The sequence below is a fragment of the Idiotropiscis lumnitzeri genome, chromosome 4 (assembly GCF_059441095.1).
Source record: "Idiotropiscis lumnitzeri isolate Australia: NSW breed Sydney's pygmy pipehorse chromosome 4, RoL_Ilum_1.0, whole genome shotgun sequence".
In the NCBI taxonomy this organism is placed as follows: Eukaryota; Metazoa; Chordata; class Actinopteri; order Syngnathiformes; family Syngnathidae; genus Idiotropiscis; species Idiotropiscis lumnitzeri.
This window is the reverse complement of record NC_142394.1, coordinates 25,600,166-25,621,696: the sequence shown is the minus strand read 5'-3', so window position 1 is coordinate 25,621,696 and position 21,531 is coordinate 25,600,166. Positions and strand designations below refer to the sequence as shown.

The 21,531-nt window shown below is 39.3% G+C and overlaps 3 protein-coding genes and 1 long non-coding RNA gene across 6 annotated transcripts in view; 2 read left to right on the top strand and 2 right to left on the bottom strand.

Moving 5' to 3' along the window:
• Window positions 1-2: 2 nt before the first annotated feature.
• gal3st4 (galactose-3-O-sulfotransferase 4) lies at window positions 3-10,455 on the top strand. Of its 3 annotated transcripts, none has more exons than XM_088294576.1 (4): window positions 3-100; window positions 6,237-6,353; window positions 6,675-6,975; window positions 7,566-10,455. In XM_088294576.1, the coding sequence occupies exons 2-4, from the start codon at window positions 6,238-6,240 to the stop codon at window positions 8,640-8,642; spliced, it is 1,494 nt and encodes a 497-aa protein (XP_088150702.1). In that variant the 5' UTR covers window positions 3-100; window position 6,237; the 3' UTR covers window positions 8,643-10,455. The 3 variants fall into 3 exon arrangements, with proteins under 3 accessions (XP_088150702.1, XP_088150701.1, XP_088150700.1); XM_088294575.1 differs by lacking the exon at window positions 3-100 and adding an exon at window positions 5,001-5,277 and having other exon boundaries at window positions 6,678-6,975; XM_088294574.1 differs by lacking the exon at window positions 3-100 and adding an exon at window positions 5,001-5,277.
• Window positions 5,741-12,359, bottom strand: LOC148338824 (uncharacterized). Its single transcript, XR_015842935.1, has 3 exons — window positions 12,084-12,359; window positions 10,973-11,055; window positions 5,741-6,418 (listed from the first exon to the last, which is right to left on the bottom strand). It is a non-coding gene; the product is annotated as an uncharacterized LOC148338824 (long non-coding RNA).
• Window positions 11,785-17,795, top strand: trappc14 (trafficking protein particle complex subunit 14). Its single transcript, XM_088294573.1, has 11 exons — window positions 11,785-12,371; window positions 12,805-12,888; window positions 13,419-13,548; window positions 13,784-13,870; window positions 13,947-14,067; window positions 14,204-14,351; window positions 14,559-14,620; window positions 14,685-14,857; window positions 14,937-15,070; window positions 15,969-16,120; window positions 16,749-17,795. The coding sequence occupies exons 1-11, from the start codon at window positions 11,991-11,993 to the stop codon at window positions 16,876-16,878; spliced, it is 1,602 nt and encodes a 533-aa protein (XP_088150699.1). The 5' UTR covers window positions 11,785-11,990; the 3' UTR covers window positions 16,879-17,795.
• Window positions 17,781-21,531, bottom strand: part of LOC148338822 (IgGFc-binding protein-like) — a 46,056-nt gene continuing 42,305 nt past the window's right edge. Inside the window, exons 113-120 of the mRNA XM_088293507.1 lie at window positions 21,319-21,480; window positions 20,600-20,730; window positions 20,244-20,446; window positions 19,680-19,815; window positions 19,122-19,259; window positions 18,895-18,991; window positions 18,555-18,595; window positions 17,781-18,143 (exon numbers count right to left, since the gene is read on the bottom strand). Of these exons, the coding sequence (XP_088149633.1) occupies window positions 18,088-18,143; window positions 18,555-18,595; window positions 18,895-18,991; window positions 19,122-19,259; window positions 19,680-19,815; window positions 20,244-20,446; window positions 20,600-20,730; window positions 21,319-21,480 (964 nt within the window). The 3' untranslated portion in view covers window positions 17,781-18,087. The remainder of the gene's footprint in view (window positions 18,144-18,554; window positions 18,596-18,894; window positions 18,992-19,121; window positions 19,260-19,679; window positions 19,816-20,243; window positions 20,447-20,599; window positions 20,731-21,318; window positions 21,481-21,531) is intronic.

The window sequence follows — 21,531 nt, the reverse complement described above, 5'->3', positions numbered from 1 at the left end:
CATACTAGCAACATAACACAGGACATGACAGCGCAGATGAGGAGCAACAGATTTATTGATCAGCGCCGTAGCCCACATTTGCAAAATATTCCAAGAGCAGGTGAGTAAATTGGTCACATTAGTGTGTGAGAACCAGTTTTGTAGGTGGGAATGATTTTTGCATTGTACTTGGAAATTGTTTGAAATGAGAAATTGGCAATATAAGTGGTTTGGATATTTGCAGAATCATCTTTTTCACTATCTTCATATCAATTTCATCAATCAGTAGATATGTTTTCTTTGCAACCAATAACGAATATAAATGACTTCTTTTTTTTTTACAATGGTTTAAGAAACATTAAACTTGGATTTCTTTCAATTAACTAATTTATTCCCAGCCGTTTTCACGAGAGGAAACACCTCAATCACAGCGTTTCCCCCCCCCTCAGTTTTTTTTTACTGTTTTTGTAAGGCCTGCAGAATATTGTGTTCTAAAGATAAAAACATGGAGCTAGGACGCCCAAAAAAAAAAAAAAAAAAAAAAGGCTATGACGAATAAATACGTCTTTGGGAGGCAGGTACTACAATTTTGAAAACGTAAATATACGTCTAATGGATTGAATGAGTTAAGTCACTATAAGTATTGTTTGTTGCGTCAAGATAAGGAATTTTCTTTGCCAGGTTTAGTCCAACACTGACGAAAAAAAATCAATTCAATCTATTCACGTCATCCATATTATTCATGTTTAATTCTTTTTCTATAAAATAAGGTGGATGGTTGTGCTTTCTAAAACTATTTCTAATGATATTGTTGAAAAAAAAATCCAGATTCCTTTAATATCATATTTATCATTTTCTAATAGTTTGGTATAATATTAATTTTTACATATTTTCAAAACTTATTTTTATATTTCTTGTATTTGTTTTGTGCTTCTTTAGTTTTGTATTCCATAAATTCCCTATATTGTGTTTTTCTTTTTGCAAGCATTTATTATTGCTCAGGTTTTATTTTGTATTGTTTAATTAGCCAGTTAATTAAATATTAAATTCAATATTTGAAGAAAGTCATCATAAGCTTTGTCAATCCCTTTTTTTTTTTTTTGTATTCCAATTCTCTTTCAGTAAATCGTTTTTTAAATCTCCCATAGCCTCCTGAGTTCTTATTCGGCTGGATTGTAGTTTCCTGTCATGGTTATGCTTGCTATGTTTACAGTCAGAAATGATGAATACTGGCAAGTGGTCACTAATATAATTTAGCAGTCGTCCACTCAGCACGTTCAACAGTGTTGTATTGTTCATTTTTGTTGCTCACTCAATATATTGAAAATTATTTCGTTCGGCTTCATTGTATTGCGCAATTACGTGTGTTAATTGTGCGTCGGCGGGATGGGAATTTGATACGTTTGTCATGAAAAACTGGTTTAGTCCTTGAATAGTATCTGGTTTATTTTCATGATGTGGTTTTGGGTGTGCGGGCGGGGGGGTAGTAGTTTAATTACCACAGGCCTCAGTTTGTCCCCTCTTTGTTTGCCAACGCGATGAGCTCTCTCTATTTCCACTTCTTGCTGCAGCTTTAACTTTTCAGTCTGGATCTTTTTTTTTTTTACATTTTCTTCTGTTGTCAGCCATGTTTGTTCTGGTGCCTCTGGAATCCCGTCAAACACCAACTTGTTCCTCCTTGACTGGTTCTCCAGCTATTCCTTTTTGCCTGCGACTGCCAGCAAGCTTTTGCAGACTTTGTAGACGTTACTCTGCAGAGATTTGCATTGATTATCATCTGTTCACTTCCTTTTGAGTCAAGTGTAAGCTTTGTTTTTATTTCCTGCAGCTTTTTTGGTCAGTGCGTCTATCAGTTTGTTAACTTGTGTCAGTGAGACAAATTCTTCATCGACTTTTGCCTCTGCGGCATTTTTTACGTCGTCAGGCAGTGCTCGGTGTGTGGCTATCTTCGACCACGAGGGTGGAGCTTGCAAACTCGCCTTCACCCGTGCCCGGTTGGCCTTCCACTCAGGCTTCAGCTCGAACTTCACGCACAGGAATCCATGCACCTGTGATCTACTTGCTTCAAAACTTAATGCCAGGATTTGAAGGGATACAATTTTCAAATCAATTAGACTATTTTGGGGGGTGAAGGATCTTATTTTTTGCAACTTTCTGTCCTATTAAAAGTGTTTGTGTTTAATATAACCCAGCAGTGGAAATTTCACGGGTAATTTTGTGAGATATTGCAAGCGTTGACTCCTACTTTCAAGTGCTTTGTGTTACACACTTTTTTGGGCCAAGTATAGACAAGTTGAAATGTGGGGAAAGCCTGCAGCTCCATGAAGCAAATGTTGCTCTAGTTGCTTCTTGTCCATACATGCGCCTTGCTTTAAGGCCCGTTCTAATTCCCCACTTATCAGCTTAGAGTGGAGGCATTTGGCACAACGGTTGCGAGTAATCTTGTTTGACTGATCCTGCACAAGGAACTGAATGGGCACAGGTTAACGCCGCTCTGGTATAATATACACTTGAATAATGTACAGGCCGAAATGCTCTAATGTAAGCCACAAAGTCAGAAAAGTTGCAGTCATTCCATGTTGTATCACAAGTGAAAAAAAAAATTACAAGAAAAAATAATTTGTGGAATTTGATATCTTTTTCACATTTTTTTTAACCTTATTAAATTAATTTTCCCATAAGGGCTTAAAAAAAAAACGCGTACCCTCGGCTAAAACTAGACTTATATATACACAGTGGTACCTTGAGATACAATTTTAATTCGTCCCAGAACAATCGTTGTATGTCAAAAAAGTTGTATGTCAAATCAAAATTTCCCATATTAATACATGTAATATGTATTAATGCATTCCAGCGCTATAAAACCACCCCAGAAATCAGTTAAATAACATTTAATCTAAACAATTTGTATAGAAATAACCGAGTAATTACACACATAATTATAAAAAACGTAAGATAATGTTAATAAAATCAATAGAAAAACTATTTTTATTGACCTCAGTGACGGTGAGCTGCGGCGTGCAGGAGGAGGACTAATAATACGTAAACACTACAACACTTGTTTCTACTTGCGTAGCCCAAAAACATTTCAACACTTATTTCGACATTTGTACAGTATACAAAATCTAAACTTATTCCAATTTTTTTGGCAGCTTTTCTCCATGCCGGATAACGGAACGAATACCACTTCGTTTCTTAAAGTTTTAAAACCATCCACGACTGGCTTTTAACTCTTCACTCCCTTGCGATGATTTCCCCTCCGTCTCGGCTGCTTCACACTTAAGGTCTTTGAAAATGTCGCTGACTTTCTCACAGATGATCGCTTCCGAAACGGTGTCGCCAGCCAATTCCTTCTCCTTTATCCATATTAACAGTCGCCGTTCCATCTCGTCATGTATTTCAGGACGTAATTCATAAATAATGTTGCGCTTCTTTATGTCTTCCTTCTGTTTGATGATCGTGGATGTAGTGGAAGGATTACGACCATATTCCTTTGCCAAATTGACGATACGAATCCCACGTTCATGCCTGGAAATAATTTCGTGTTTAATTTCCATTGTGATCATTTTCTTCTCACCACCTTTATCTTTGGGACCCATGGTTAAAAACAAAATCGCGTATTATTTACCAAAATAATACAAAAACCAGCACAAAACACTACGAATCACAAGACGTGTGTGTAAACAGTGAGGCGTCAGCAACCAAACAAGAGTCCGACAGTGTGACGTCACCACAGACAGAGCAGGCAGGCGCGTTCGTATCTCAAAGTTTTCCGTCGTATGTTAGGACATAAATTCATGAATATTTCCTTTCGTATCTAAAAAAAATCGTATATTAGGACGTTCATTCCCTTGCGATCATTCCCCGTGTATGTATATATATATATATATATATATATATATATATATATATATATATATATATACAGTGGTACCTTGAGATACAAACTTCATAAAGACATAAAGAAGCGTCACTGAGGTAAATAAAATTAGTTTTTCTATTGATTTTATTAACATTATCTTACGTTTTTTATAATTATGTGTGTTATTACTCGGTTATTTCTATACAAATTGTTTAGATTAAATGTTATTTAACTGATTTCTGGGGTGGTTTTATAGCGCTGGAATGCATTAATACATATTACATGTATTAATATGGGAAATTTTTATTTGACATACAACTTTTTTGACATGCAACGATTGTTCTGGGACGAATTAAAATTGTATCTCAAGGTACCACTGTGTGCATATATATATATATATATATATATATATATATATATATATATATATATATATATATATATATATATATATATATATATATATATATATATATATATATATATATATATATATATATATATATAGAGAGAGAGAGAGAGAGAGAGAGAGAGAGAGAGAGTGTGTGTGTTTTGGAAATGACATACGTTCTGCTTACAGAAGTCATTAAGCGGAAGTTACAAAATTATATATTATTTAGTGCTGTCAAAATTAAAGCAATTACTCGAGATTAATTTATATTTTTTAACGCAATTAGATATTTTAACTCAGTTAACTCCGTTTTATTTACTTCAAAAAGAATCTGCATGTCTTGCAAAGCCAAATTCAAACACTGTACCACATTAGGTGAACATCTTTAGCACTTCATCCCAGAAAAAAGCACCCTGCTCAAGTTACCACTGGGCCTTGCAAACCCACACTGCTGGAAGGTGGTGCTTGTGGGTACAACTAAATGTACTGTATAGAATAGAAAAGAAAAATGCCTGTGAAGATGACACCGTTTATATTTGGTGATATTACGTTACATGATATTATTCAAGTAAATACCCGTTATGAGCTTCACAGAAATAGTAGTAGAAAAATTAATTGTGGATTAAAAAAACGAATTCAATCGCTTGAAAACATTGTTATTATTGCATTTCTTAAACATTGAGGGGGGGAAATGAACTGGCCAGACTTGGTTTTATTTTGGAAGTGACCGGATGTGCTTCTCACCTTCGACAAGCTTTTATTTTGTAAGTAAGCGGAAGTCTTCTGGCATCTTTTGTCTCGCTCGCGCGCCGCCAGCTCATCTCTCTTGCGTGCACAATTAAGCAGCTCGAGGAGATAAAAAAAGCGCAAAGCCTACGACGTCTGTGGCCCTCGCTCCCTATCCGAATCCCAGCCCCGGCCCGGTTTACTTCATTCCCGCAGCGAGATGTTCCGAGCGCCCGGCGGCTGCACACGAACAACACCGCCGCCGCCGCCGCCGATACCGGTCCGGGGACACAGCGATGCTTTTCAAACGGAGAGCCAGGTAGCGTTCGCTTTCTGCGAAAACGGTGCAGATTGAGAAAAACCGGCGGAATTGCTTTGCGGGGATTGTGTAGGGAAATAAACGCAGAGATAGCGGGGGTGGGGTGTGGGGGATCCTTCCCTCCTCCTTCACACGCAAAGGCCTTTCTCGTTTTTCATTTCTTTCTTTTTTTTTTTGGGTTTATAACTGAGGTTGACAAAGAATGGCTCGCTACGTTTTTAAATCCGTCCCATCGAGCATATATTTTCAAGAGTCCTGTAATATTTGTTGCATCTGTTGAATTTTAGAGAAAAAAATGTTGCGGTGCTGCGAGAAAATATCAGGATGCTATGAGAGTCGAATTACAAGAAAAAAAGAAGTCGTGATGTTGCAATCTCACTGGAGTAATATTGTGGGGGGAAAAAGTCAATATTTTGCAACAAAATGAATGTCAGGAGGAAAAAAATACAATGTGACACATAAAGAATGCGCTCAGAATTCATTTGTAGTATTGTAAAAATAAAATCCTAATTGGTGGGGAAAGAGGTGGAATTCTTTAAAAATCCTTGAGGAAAAGGTTTTAATATTGTGTGAAAATAGCCATAATGTTACCAATACAGTCGCAGTAGTTCAAGAACAAGGTTGGAATAGTGTGAGGGGCAAAAAATGGAATGTAACAAGAAAAAGGTAGTGACGTTTTGATAATGTTGTGATATTGAAGAAAAAGTCAGAATGTTACCACAATTGCACAGAGTGGAAAAATAAGAAAAAGTCGCGAATAACATCAGAATGCGAGGAAGTAATCGTAACAAGCAAAAAAGTCGCAACGCTATGAGAATAATGTGTAATTGCAAGAAAAGAAGTTGTCACATTACAAGACAATAAAGTCTAAATGTAACAAGAAATGAAAGTTGTTGAAGTGGAAAATGTCCCAAATGTCTTGTCGAGTCATTGGGTTGATTCCGTCGCGCATGTGGCAGGATGTTGCGAGGGCTGGTGTGCGGCAGGCTGGGCCCGATTTGGATGTGGAAAGCTCTGCTGCTCTTCGTGGCCATAGCTTTCGCCGGACAACTGCTGGGAATTATCTTCAGCAAAAGGTAAATAGGGATTTTTCTTATTTTTTTTTCTATTAGTCAAATTGTTGCTGGAACAAAGTCGTAATCTGGAGAGAAAAGGGGGGGAAAAAATCGTAATGTTACGAGAAAAAAAAATCTGCAGTGTTTAAAGAACACATTGCGGGAAATAAATCTCGCCCTCGCCAGTAAAAATGCGTCATTTTTAGACCATTTTAAGAAAGTCACACTGTTGCAGAACTAAAATTTTACAATTGCACGGTGAGAAAAAAGTGGCAATATTGCGGGATAACTAAGAACAAATATGCTTTCTTCCTCGTTGATTTGAGTTTCCATCTTTTGCAGCAGCGTCCAGCCAGCCGCCCATTCCATCTTCTCGTCCCCTGACGCCCAGGGTCCGTCTCTCGGCGCCTGTCGGCCTCACACCCACATCATGTTCCTCAAAACCCACAAGACGGCCAGCAGCACCGTGCTCAACATGCTCTACCGTTTCGGGGAGGAGCGCGGCCTCCGCTTCGCACTGCCGCTGGGCTACCAGCTGGGCTACCCGTTGCCATTCAATGCGCACAGGGTCAAAGGTTACCGCGGCCCTCGAGTCCTCGAGTTCCACATCATGGGCAATCACATGAGATTTCATAAAGCAGAGGTGAGCACGTGAGAGGGTCGGAAAAAGTAAATGTGTTATGAGGAGAAAACTAAGGGTTGGGGGGAAAGGCATAATGCAACCAGAGATAATGACGTTTTATGAGGAAAAATAAATCATTGTGGCGATAAAAAGTAATTAAAAAAAAAACATATTTGGAGAAAACTCTAATTTTACCAGAAAAACATTGTAATGTTTCAAGAAAAGTTAAATTAACGTAACCCGAGAAAATGAAACGTTTGAAAGTTGCAAAAAAAAAAAAAAAAAGTAGATCAAAAGTCATAATGGTAATAGAAAAACATCCCAATATTTAATATTTCAGAATTATATATAATTATAATATTTTATACAGGCTGAAATTTAACCAGAAAAAAATCATAATGTAAGAAAAATTCAATCAAACCAACACATGAAAATGAAACACTATTGGAAAAACTCGTAATGTCTGAGAAAGAAAGTTGGAATTCATGATTCATTCAAAGATGAAATGTTACCAGATAAAAGACGCATCACGGGTTATAAAGAGAAAATGTCGTAATCTTGCGGGAAAAAAGTCGGAATTTTGAGGATTTCCGTCTTTGGTGTTCTCGTAGGTGGAGAAGGTGATGCCTGCAGACACCTTCTACTTCTCCATCATCAGGGACCCCGTTGCTCTGGCCGAGTCGTCCTTCGCTTATTATAAAGAAGTGGCGCCCGCCTTCCGGAAAGCCAAAGGCTTGGGCGACTTTGCGGACGATCCCGGCAAGTACTACGACCCCCGCGCCCGCAACAACCACTACGCCCGCAACTTGCTGTGGTTCGACTTCGGCATGGACCACAACGCCAACTTCTCAGAGGTTCTGGCGCGGCGCGGCGAGGCCGCGGTGCGTCGGACCTTCAAGCTGGTCCTGGTGTCTGAGTTCTTCGACCAGTCCATGATCCTCCTGCGGCACGCCCTGTGCTGGCCGCTGGACGCCGTCGTGTCGTTCAGCCTCAACGCGCGGCAGCAGAAGCCGGACGGCGGAGGCGCCGCCGCTTTGGCCGACGGTTGGGTGGGCAAAGTCAGGGGCGGGCGCTCACCAGCCAAAGCGCCGCCCAATCTGGTCCTCACGGAGGAGCAGCGGGAAAAGCTGCGCCAGTGGAACGCTTTGGACTGGCACTTGTATCGAGCCTTTAACCGGACCTTTTGGCGGGAAGTGGCGGCGTTCGGCGCCGCCCGGATGGAGGAGGAAGTGGCTCTCCTGCGGAGCCGGCGCAAAGCCCTCGCCGGGGCCTGCCTGCGGGACGGCGGCAAGCCCGTGGAGGCTCACCGCATCCGAGACAAAACCATCAGGCCCTTCCAGAGCGGCTTAGTGAAAATTCTGGGCTACGAGCTGCAGCCGGGACTGGACAACGGCACCAAGATGGCCTGCCTGAGGATGATCCGCCCCGAGATCCAGTACAAAGATGCGTTGGACGCCAAACAATTCCCGCGGGCGCAATTGCCGCAAGCCCCGCCGGGGCAGCAGAGCCCAATGTTAGCCTCTGATAGGTCTTTTTTCAAGCAAGACCCATCCAGGACAGGGGAAAAGGGGCGGGACCCGGGAGGGAGGACAGGGGACGAGGGGCCTCGGGATTGGGACGGAGGTCGCATACTGAGCCGCAACCGCAACGAGTCCGCGGCGAGGACGAGGAAGCGGCCAGCGGTTTAAGAAGACTGCTTGGACAAAACCTTTTCATTGTACTTCCACTTTCTACCCGTTTGCTTTTGGACGCGGGCAACTGCAAGACTGTTTTCTTCAATCAAAGGACCTACGGATGAGTGCATTGAGGCCACACGGACGAAGTAATGTCAAGTCGTGAGAAAAAAGTCAATTGGGTGGTGGTGTCGCAAGAAAAATGTTGTCATTTTGCGAGAAAAAAGAAGAAAACTTGCCTGTTTTTTTGTGAATGAAGTCGCAGTATTGCGAGGAGAGTCGGAAAGTTACCAGAAAAAGTTGCAGTTTTATGGGAGAAACGTCACATTCTTACAAGGAAAAAGAAAACATTGTCCGGTTACTGGATGAAGTTGTAATTTTACGCAAATAAAGTCAGAATTAACTCATCTGATGTTAAGGTTACGAAAACTGAAATATTACAAGAATCGCCTTTTTTTTGGGGGGTAAATTTTGCAACAATCAAGTATTATAAGAAAAATAGCCATTAGCTATATTGGAAGAAAGCTGCGATGTTGAGAGAAAAAAATTCCTAGTTTTGCAAGAAAAAGAGAAAGTATTGTGCGAGTAAAAAAAAACATTTTCAGACAAAGGCCAAAACAAAAAAAAAAAAGTCATATAGTTAAAGGAAAAAACATGGAAAATATACAGGCAAAGTCACAGAGTTACAGGATGTCGCGAGAACTGATTTTAATTTGAATTTTGAGAGAATGAAGATCAAGTATTACGGGGCGAAAAGTCATACTGCTACAGGAAATTCAGACGTAACAGGAGAAAAAAAATCTTATTTCAGCAAGTGTAAAAGTGGAGCGGAAAAGGTTTTTACGACAAAAGATTTGCAATATTACGAGACAAAATTCATCATAAGCTAATATTTTTATTTGGCTAAATGATGCAGTTTTTGCCCCCCCCCCCAAAAATACAACTTTTTCTAGTAATTTCTTTTGACTTTTTGTTTCATTGCAGACCGGGCCAGTACTTTTGTTAGACTTCAAAAAGGTTCCAGGCTTTTCCCGTTACTGTCCCCTTTTGTGTATTCATACATGCTTGAAAAGGTACTTGGAGTATACTTTGAAAGGTACTTTGTCAGACTGGAATGGAGTACTTCCTGAGTTGCACATCAATGGCTGCAAGAATGTAGAAGCAGTGAAGCAAGATGAATGACTGGAACGTTCACATCTTTTTCTGAGATTATTTGAAGAATCGTCATGCTTTTATTCATCAAATGATGACAACAATAATACAGATGAAGCCTTTTATTCAATTTCCCTCTGCAAAGTAAATTCTTGTGAGACATTTTTAGGAATCTTATCCAGAGATGTATACCAAAAATTCCTCAAACAGTGGCCGTCTGTTTATTTATTATTTTTTTAAACACCGTGCCTCTATTAATGCCACAAACAAATAATCAGCCTTTTTTAATTATTTATTAAAGTAGACATGTTATTTTATTGATGAGTATTTATTTTTACGGTCTGATGTTAAATATTCAAAAAATGCTTTGGTACGAATGAAGGCCTTTTCTGGAATTAACACCCAGCACTCTGCACTAAATAAATTCCCTTGGCCACTATTTGAGGAATACATCGCCACCAGAGAAGCCAAATCATGTGGCACTTGTCTTTTTTTTTTTTTCTTTTCTTTTCTCTCTCTCTCCCTCTATCTCACCCTCTCTCTCTTTTTGTACCACTGCATGGTTTACCAGACCCAACAATGCGTCCATTGATAATTTGTCACCGGACTCCTGAATATTTGAGTTGACAATAACTTTAGTGTTCAAGTCCATGAAATAAAAACCAGAAACAGACAACAGGGTTGCGACTTAACTTTCTCTGTTCGACATGGACATCTACTCCACATCAAGTAACAATAATGAACCACCAGATGTGAATTTTAGCTCCGTTTATGTGAAATTAAAAGTATTGACAGTACCTAAGTGAGTAAATATGAATGAAGTCCTTTTTTTTTTTATTGTATCTCGATGACGATAAAGTGGCTATTTTGAATAAATATATATATATATATATATGACCTAAATATGTAACTGATTTAATTTTATTTTTTTCCGCTGTAAGACCTGATCAGCAAAACCCAAAGAAATAAAACCTTGAAATATATTGATTTGCATATTATTCGTTTATAAAATACGGTAAAAGACGACAAAATTTTCAGGATATTATATATAAATATATATATATATAAATATATATACACACACACACACATACGGAAAGAATGAGAGATAAGGAGAGAGAACCGGAGTTGCTCATGCACTTTCAGCCATTTATTGACGAGCCATCCCATCAATACAAAATGAGAACACTCACAGAGGTGCCAAAGGCCACGATTGACATCCAGACGCTCACACGCCAAATGGACGCCAGCTGATGTCATTCACTATATCACGCCCCTAAAAGGCAAACAACCAACACATGAATGTTACAGGACATAGAGTCATAAACACATTATAAAAGCAGTTTATTTCCATGTTCTTTTTCAATGAGAATTTATTTTCATACAGCGAGTACTGCTATTTTTCTTTATTAAAAATGAATAAAAAGTGTTTAATACAATAAAATAGTGACATTGTTATGAGAAAAATGTGTAACTTGATGAAAAAAATGTTCAATGGAATGACTAGTTACAATTATTTTTAGGTTAAAAATAAAAAGTTGTAAATTAGCATACAATAGTTTTATTTAGGAAAAAAAGTAGTCACATTACAATAAGAAAGTTGTAACACTCTGAGAAAAAAAAATGTAAAAATGCCCCATTTGATTAAAAATGTAACGTGAGTGAAACACTACCAACAAAGTAGTTACACTATAATAAAACAGTCGCAATGTTATGAAAACAAAGTTGTGATATGATCAAAAATCCGTCGCATGAGAAATATGAATTAATGCATAAAAAGCATTTTAATATTAAGGGAACGAATGTCAAACATTTTGAAAAAAAATATTTAGCCATTTTTGTTTGCTATATGAACTTAATCTAATGTGTGCGATATTATTTTAAATATATATATTTAAATATTTTTTTCCCCACAAAGTACAGTAATAGCCAACTTCGACCAATCAGCTCAGGGGCACTCGTCGATCGATTACTTTGGTCTGCTACAAACTTCAACCCCTGAAAAGCCGCATCGATTAAAACGCTCTACTTTTTACCCCCCAAATAAGCATCAAATGCGAACTAACTAACTGCGGACTTTTTTTGTTTCTACGCCCAGCGGCATTTTCGGTACGCACGTCGTGGTCGCATGTCCGCCTTTGACTACGTCCACGTTCCCCTGTTTGTTTACATGGCGACATATGGTTAGTTAGCGTAACGTTTTCGACAGCCATGGAGTCGCTGTTTGAACACACTGTGTATTTTCCCGCCGCGGGGGAGGCGGCCGACCCGGCGGACTGTGACGTTCTTCGGCAGAGAACTTACTTTTACCTCGGGGAGACCGTCCATTTTCTTGTGGTGCTGCGGAAAGGTCGTTTGTTAAGGGCAAAGCCAATGGGCGACTTGTTCGCTGTGGCGACCGTTAGCGCCCAGCTCGACGACAGCCGGCTTCACTTGAATACGAGCGTAGAAGAAGAAGGGGACGCGGAGGAGGACCAGGGTGACATTTTGGATGGGCACCGTAGAAGAAGTAACAGCGCCATTCGGACGTTCGTAGAGTGTTGCCCGGTTCTCAACCACAACAATGCACGTCATAGGATAGAACCGGTAAAGGTAAGTTCCATTTCCTTCCACCCGGTGGCGCCGTTTACCGTTAAAAAATATCAAGTGTAATTACTGTAAGTGCTGCAGCATTTGAGTGTTGAATGTGTACCTTTAAGGGGCGTAGCCGCGGCCCACGTGTGAGTCGTGCCTTACTGCAGCTCCTTGTGAGTGTTCTTATTTTGCATTTTGTCCCTGTCCTGTGAAAAACGACAAAATGTCTAATTTGTGTTTGTAACACAGACCATTTAATTCACATAATAATAAACAATTCTGAAAATAAATGGACATAAGTGTTTTTCACAGAACAACGATGATTTGCATTGTCATCCCGTTCTATAAATCTGAAAGTGCACTGGCAACCGTGGCTCTCCTTGCGCACATTGCGAGGGCATTGCAGTCTCTGAATTCAAGGGTGACATTTTGTGCTCTGCTTGTCTTGCAGTCGACGCCATTATCAGAAGAACAGATTTCCTTCCGTCTTACAGTTACTCTGGACAAGCTCGCGGTCAATACAATCCAAGCCGAGGTATATTTGCCAATTCCCACCTTTAAATGAATAACTTTTATTGGGTGGAAAGACACAAAATTGAAAAACTTCCAGCAATGAGACATGATATAACAAGAAAATATACTATTATTGTTATTATTATTATTTTTTTAGGACAAAGACATTATGGGGGCGGACTGTTTCATTGTTAAAAGAAAATACACAATACGAAAAACATAATTTTATGAACTAATTTATTTTTTTTCTCCTGCAAGATTTCATCTGAGAAAACAACATTTTGGTGTCACAATAATGCAAGTCTGTATTTTATTACTACATATCAGGGACAAAATTGTTTAATGTAATGAGGAAAATGTGTTCTTGGACAAAGAAAGAAATAATATTTGACAATTTAAAAAAATCTGTTAAGGATACAAAAAAAAAAAAAATGTTGGATTTTATGAAATTAAGTCATAATGTTGCGCCGCGCCATAATGGTTTTTTTCTGAGTCACTTGATGCACGGCCACCATTTTGCATCGCGTTTCATGTCTGCTGTGCTTTTACCAGATAGTGGTGAGCATGTGGGAGCAGGATGAAGACCAGCTGGAGGTGAGGGAACACGGCTACCTCGGTCTCATGCAGCTCCGCTCGCCTGCACGCACTTTCCGGGAGGATCTCAACAAATTCAAGGCACAGGGTACGAGTGCTGCAAAGTATAGCGACGAACCGTCCACTGTGCGCTGTGAGAAATGATCCGGTTTCACCTAATTGTAAAATAAAAATAAGCAGCATACAGTATGAATTTAAAACACAGAGGATCATTGAAGTAGAATATACCAATATTCAGTTTGGATTGATATATATATTTGTGCTCTTAAACGCTATTAAGTCACTTGTAACTTTTGACCTGTGGCCTCCTCCTCCTCCCCCAGTCAGCGCCACATTGAATGTTCTGCCGCCCCCCAGCGTCGGGTGTCAGCAGCTGACCGTCTCTGGAAAACACCTGACGTTCCTCAAAGGTCAGGCACGCGTTGCCAACCCGCGCGTCGCATGGCGAGGCTTCCGGCTTTGACGGCCCCGCCCTCTCACCCTCAGTTCTGAACGGCGGCTCTCGGGAGGAGCTTTGCATCACAGACGTGAGGATCCTTCCCAACTACAACTCGTCCTACCTCCCCATGATGCCGGACGGTTCTGTTTTGATCGTTGACAATGTCTGGTAAGTGCATCGGGTCTCTGTATTGAAGCGAATAAAAAGGTTGCCCATAAAAAAAAATAAAATAAAAAAATGGCCATTTCATGGTGTTTTTTTTTCTTTTTTGGTTGATTTTTTTCCATATCTGACATTACTGCAGCCATCAATCAGCTGAAGTGACCACAGCTTCGTTTTACCGCGTGGACAGCGAGTGGTCGCGTCTCCCGAGCACGCTGCGCACCCTAGAGGAGCACAACTTTTTGTTCCGGCTGCATCTCCAGGACAAAGATGACCAGCACTCCAGTGAAGTGAGAGGCTAAAGCCGCACCAGATCATAAGGCGCACTGTCAATTTATAATAAAGAATTTTAAGGGCGCCGTAGTCTCCAAAATATGTCACCTGCACCTCACGTGTATATTTTGTGTTGTAGCTTGAAATGTCACCTGAAAAGACTGAATATTGGCAGCTTTTTTTTTTTTTTTTGTGAGTGATGTCTTTTTGGATGTTTTGTGTAGGGTTTGGAAGTCCCACTGATTGCTGTGTTACAATGGCGGACGTCAACACTCCCCCACGCGAGGTGACCACTCCATTATCGTGCGCCGCCTGGTGACATGGCTGACATTCCTTTATTTTCTCCCCAGGCACATCGCCACTTTTTACGCACTCCCCAGCATCCGCTTGAATTGTCCTCGGCTGGTGATGACAGCTTCCTGTCCAAGCGCCGTCAGGCCTCACGAGAGCTTCCCAGTCAAGTACACCCTGGTCAACAACCTGCGCGACTTCCTGTCCGTTCGGCTGCGCTGGAATTTTCAGGGTGAGTTCTCCCGCCATGTTGCCTCGTCTCATCCGGGAACTGACTTCCTTTCTGTCCTCCGCTCATCCGCCTCACGCAGAAGAAAGCCGCCGGGACGCCGAGGGGAAGGCGGTGGTGTGCCAGTCTCCCTTCAGAAACCTGGGACGTTGTAAGAAAGGCGCCAGCGTCTCTTTTACTATCACCTTCCAGATCCTTGGAACGGGAATCTTTGAGGTAGGGTGCCAGCGAACCACAACGTTTGCATTGTCAGCTGTTTCATCATTTTTTTTTTCATTTTCTAGCTATACCTCATTTCTATTTATTTTACAACTGAGATTTTTTTCATCACAAAATTTACATATTGTAATTCGTCATTGTAATGTGCTTTCTTTCAAAATGCTTCTCAGACATGCTAATTAGAAGGAACAATTTCTTTCCTTATACAGTTGCCAAAAGTGTTATTTTTTAAATTTTCAATACAATTCTATAAAATTTAACATTTTACATTTTATAAACATAACTCACTGCAAACTTCACTGCAAAACAATTTCATAAATTCATCCAGTAAAATGTTGTATTTTGCTTAGAAATTGTACTACTTCAAGAAATAACCTAAACTAAAGTATATTTAATAGAAACTTCCATTTATTTTTTTTTCCATGTCCATAAGTGATCATTTGAAATATAATTTTATACATTGCTTTAATACTGTGATATGGCCATTTTATTTTATTTTATATTTGTTAAACATTTAATTCTACAAATAAAACATTACACTTAATTTGATATTTTCCTATTTCACAACAGCCATAAAAGTGCTAATTGTTAACAACTGTCATACATTAATAATTCTATTTTATTTATAAAAAAAATTAAACATTTGTACAGGTGCTATTTTCACATTTTCACTTAATTTTACTTCTAACGTATTTTGTTGTACATAAATATAAATAAAACAATAGATTTAAAAAAAAGCATAAACCTAAAATATTTAATCCACTAATAATGCATGTCAAAAGCCTTGGCGTTAAAATCATGTGACGTTATCAAATCTTGAGACTTCAGCTCAGCAAGCATCTAAAGGATGATTTTTTGTTGTTGTTGTTTTTTTGCTGCCTCCCTTACACCTCAGTTAAGCCAGCACATGAAAATGAAGCTCCAGTTCACGGCGCCACCCGAGGAGCCCCGGTCACCCCAGCGGCGCGCGCCACCCTCGGCCGGCAGCGTGTCACGATCACTGAGCTTCTCCCACCAGCCGCCGCCTTCCAGACCACAACACGTCAGGTATGGAGGACCGCGCAAGATGCTAACACTACTTAGCAACTAACATTTTTATATGGATAACAAGTGGCCAAGCGACATCTAATTTAGCGGCTAACCAGTCAGCGGCTAGATGGTTAACTGCAACTTAACAGTTACGGCTTTCCATTGCATTCACTGTTAAAAAGTGCGAAAAGAAGTCAACCAGCATATGTACAGTATAAAGTACTAGTGGCACTCTGTATCAATACTGGCAAGTACTTAAGAGTGAATAATTGAATTGGTATTAGTCCAAAAAGAAGTGGTATGAAACATACTTAGTATAAAGTAAAATCAATGAATAGCTGAAAAAGTTGCCACAACGGCTCGGTAGCTAGCTGCTACTGCTATTTAGATGCTAACTCTAGCAACTAACAGGAAGGTTTTCAAGTAATTTATGAAACATTTTTTTTTAAAACAGGCAATGACTCATTTAGCGTCGAGCCAGTTAGTGGCTACTGCTACTTAGTGGCTAATGCTAGCGGCTAATGTTAAGATTTTTAAGTGAAAACTTAAACTTTAGGGGCTAATCAGCAGGTTGCAATGTAGTTAGCCGTTGTAATTTTCGGGAGACTTTAGAAACTCTTTTTCCTAATGCTGACTGGCTTTTCAGGACGGGCAGTATGATGGAGGGTCCATTCATCAGTTCCCCCTATGCCAGTCCACAGCAAAGCCTCGTTTCACCGGACCAGGTTGCTAAAAGGCAATGTCATGTGTTTGTGCTGGAAGACATTAACAGCTAAAGAAACGAGATTTTCACTCAGTCATTGCGCACGACTCCAACTTAAGTGCTTTTACTGCGCTGGCGGCCATTTTAGTAAAATACCCGTCCATTTTCTATTGCGCTAATATCCCTATTGGGCTAAATTCGAAAAGATAAAAGAGGACAACCTCGGCCTTTTTGACACATGGTCTAAAACTGGATCCAGGGTCAATATTGCTTGACTGGTTGCCAGCAAATCTCAGGGCACATGCTGTATAGACAAACCACCGCTCAGTGGACCATTTGAAGGTGTTTTGTGTTATAGAACGGGTTATGGTCAACCAAACTGAAGTCTTTACACTGGTTTGATTTGAATTCTTAGTTGAGTTATTTTTCAAATATTTATTTTCATTTGTTCACTCATTTCAATGCTTAATATACTGTGCAAAGCCATGTTTGCCTGCTCACAGACTTTTTTTTTCTCATAATGTTTGAATTTTATTATCTTAATGTGTATGTGTTTCTCCTTCATTTACGATATTTGTGAATCTTTTGCTCTTATAATATTTGGGCTGATTTTCCTGTGAAACTTGCCTTTTTCTCCATGAGATTTTATTTTTGGTAAATTAGTTATTTTTGTAAAACAGACAACTGCAACATTTCCTCTTAACATTTCTGCTTTGTTTCATGCCATAATCTACCTTTATTTTCATATTTATAACATTGTCATTATTGTTTTTTCCTCTAGACTATTCTAGTCTTCGCTTCGTTTCTAAAGTTTACATAATAATTTGAGTTTGTTGTAATAATTTCATTAATTGGTACAGTGCTTTGAAAGAATGTGTATTTTTGTTTGTTTTATATTTTAAGAATAAGAATGTGAACCTCTTTCCCTTCTGAAATGCAGCTTGACAAATTGGATAAAAAATATAATAAAAGAAACTCATTTTAATTTGACATGACGATTTGACACATTTCAAATCCAGATACGTATTTTTTCATCTAAATAAAACAAATAGTTCATGCATGAGTCTAAAAAGATTGTTTTTTTTTAAGTTGGTATTTAATTCACAAAAACATACAGAAAAGCACTGGTCATTGTTTCCAGTAGTTTTTGACTGCATAAGTTAACAATGCAACACAAAAATGGCGTGCATAAAATATTGACCCTTTCCATTTCATTTCTATTGAAGAATAAATTGCAAATCGCACCGGCATGATAAATGAAAAATGATGATGATTATTAATTCTACATATTTGTCATGTTGTTCCTTCTCTTTTCATCCATGTTCTCATAGGGGACACCTACGAAGAGAATTGCAAAACAAATCCAAATCAACTGATGTACTGGATATACATATATGTGTATATTTACGTATCTACACTTATGAATATGTGTTTGTATAATATTTATATTCATATATTCATATGCACATATATACTCGTTTAATATTTTTTTTAGTAAATAATCTGGTAACCCTAATAGTCTGGATTCTTTAACATTAAACTACGTTGATTTTTAGTAACATTAGAAACGAATTGCGATAGAATAATCAAAATTGCAAATAAGGATTACATAATGAATGCAACTGTCTTTATGGCATAAAAAATACTTAAATCAGGTTAAATAATAAAACTATTTTAAATTATGTGGTTTCTTGATTCAAAATGAATACAAACCCAATATCAATATTGGAAAATATTGGCGCTACATACTTTGTGACGTCATTCGGAGCTCGTCTTTCCTCTTGCTTTTCCTGTGAACACAATGACATTATCATTATCGCAGTAATAATTTGGTGTAATACATTTTTAAAGTTAATGCAATTAGTTTTAATTTAGGCGAAACAAAAAAAGTGCAGATCATTTTGATAACTACTTATTTCAAAAATATAAATGTCATTACTTTTTGAATTTACATTAGAATACAATAGTTTTTCTTCAAATTGACATTATTGGCTTTTAATTATTTTTAAAGTTTTTTTCAACTCTCATTTGTATCATTGTTAAGAGGACAAAAGGAAACAAATAAACAAAAATATAAAACGTGACTTACTTGCGGGCGCTTTTGCAAACGCACACAACGGTGATCACAATGATGACGACCACGGCGACTGACACCAGCACAGCAATCACAATGATCCAGTGGGTTTCTGGAATGCAATTTCAATTTCTTGTCATGTGACTTCTATATTCATCTGAATATTGTGACGTAATTCCCATGATGTGTTTTTTTTTTTTCTTGTCCAATTCCGTTGGTGTCGCTCTTGAGTTAGTCCTTACCAAGTCCTTGGATGTCCGTAATCTGGTCCTGGCAGTTGAAGCCCCCGTAGCCTGGGGCACATGTGCATGAGTAGGACGTGTTGTTGATGTCGTTACACGTTCCTCCATTCTGACAGGGACTGCTCAGGCACGGACTCGCTGAAAAGCAACACAAGTAAGGACAGAACCATGTTTTATAGTTGAACCCCCCACCCTCACCCAAAAAAAGGAATAAAAAATAGAAAGATGAGTTTATTTTCGCATTTTTAGAGTAATAAAATGATAACTTTGTGTATTGATTTCGTAGCTTAACTGCTTTTTATCTGTAATATTGAAGCATTACCATAAACGCTTTCATTTTATAATGCAATATTTTGACGGTTTTCCTTAATTTCAACTACTTTATTCATGAAAAATATCTAGGTTTTTTTCTTATTTAATTTTATATATATATATATATATATAACCTTAATCACATAAAATGCAGGCATTATTCTGAAAAAAAATTGTCTGCTTTTCACAAAACATTCAAACAAGTTCTTCATATCGCTTCATTTCCTCCACATACACGAAACGTACCTTTGTGACAGTCGCGTTTGTAGTCGTAAATGGCGCAGACGTAGCCTTCCTGGCAGCTTTTGGCTTGGCACACGGCACCCGTGGAGGTGCATTCGCACGCCTGAGCGCAGTCTTCGGTCACAAAGGTCTCCTTCAGCTGCGCGGAGCCCATAGGAAAAAAGAAATATGAGTCCTCGTCACATTCTTACATCTTTCTTTACCTTGTGTTGTCATCTGCGTAGGTTGGAAAAAACTGTAACAAGCCTATTAACAGAAGCATCTTGGAATCAAAAATACTCACAGGCATAGATTCCTTATCCTCTATTTTGAACAACTAATATTATTACTGCAGCTTCTTGTTCAATTGTGATCGTCTCCTTTAAGTCTAGCCATATGTCTGTATTATGCTGCCACCTAGTGGCCGAGGCTTGCACACCAGAACAAGAAGCGCAAAGTTGAAGCAAAAAAAAAAATGCTTTCAACGGGGAAATATGAGAATGTTAACGAAATCAATTTGTGTCAACGTTTTGAAAAGTTGGGAATCCAAGTAAATGCAATAAATGCATTTGTAATCCGTGTACTGACCGGGTAGTATCTGTTAAGGAAGCTGCAGCCGCACTGCGCGTACGGCACGCAGCCGCCCTCGCTCATGACGAAGCCGGGCGCGCACTGGCATCCTTCCATGCAGGAGGCGGCGGCGCACTCGGACGGCGCCGCCAAGTTGGCGCAGGAAGCCGGACACGCAGACATGCACGGCGTGTACGTGCTGTTGCCTCCACATGACAGCGCTGACGCACACAAAACAAGAATTGAGGATTACCGCAATTATAATATGACAACTTTATTCTGTGGGAAAAAACTGATTTTAAATTTCCTTCATCCACTCTTGCTGCAAAAACAATGCAAAAGTTGCCATCGTGCGACGGCGAAAGGTTTCTCACCACAGCCCAGCTGTTGTCTCCAGAGCCCGAGCGTGACTTCGGCCTCCTGGCAGGCGGCGGCGTAGGCATCGTAGCTGGCACAGCGCAGCTCTTCGCTGCCCTGCTCGGCGCACAGGTCGAACACACAGTCACTGCGCAAAAAAAAAAAAAATAAAAAAATAGTAGTGAGACCTAATGTTTTCAAAAACTCAATTTCAGGCAGCAGAGAACAGAATAGCTATTGACACACTTTTACTGAATAAATAAATGTAGGAGAATAGAAATAATGTTGGGGTGATGATTAGAAGCAGGGATGGGGGAGTACCGATACCAGCTAGCCTTATCTAAAGGTATCGATACTCAAACGGCAGCTGATATTATTAACTGAGAACGTGTTATTTTTTTAAATTTATTTATTTTTTGTGGTGAACTGTAACATGACTTCAAGTGTACAACGCAAAGTGAATGTTCTTCCATTTTGTCGGAGCTAAGCCAAAGGTATTTCATTGAAATCATCTGTCTTTGTTCAATAGGATTTTTATGTATCAAAATTGCTCGTGGGATCAGTTAAATTGGATCGGTATTGGGGAGTAATCAAGAGATGAGTGTTTGTGTTGGTATCGGTCTAAAAAAAAGTGGAATCGAACGTCCCTATTTAGAACCATGTTGGAGTTACGGTCAGATTTGTGTTGAAATCAGATCGGATCCACATTTTTTTGGATTCACGGTTGTGGACTCACTCGTAGTAGGTTGCGGGCGGCAGGACGGCGTGACAGGGGGCAAAAAGCCCAGCGGGATCCGTCAAGGCGCCGCAAACAGCGGGACCGCTGTAGATGGCCAGTTCGTCATCGGTGCAGTCGGAGGTCTCGAATCCTGAATCTGGATCAGTGTCCACTTCTCGCCTGAACTCGACACAAACGGCCAAATGTGTTTCTCGTTATCATGACTTTGCA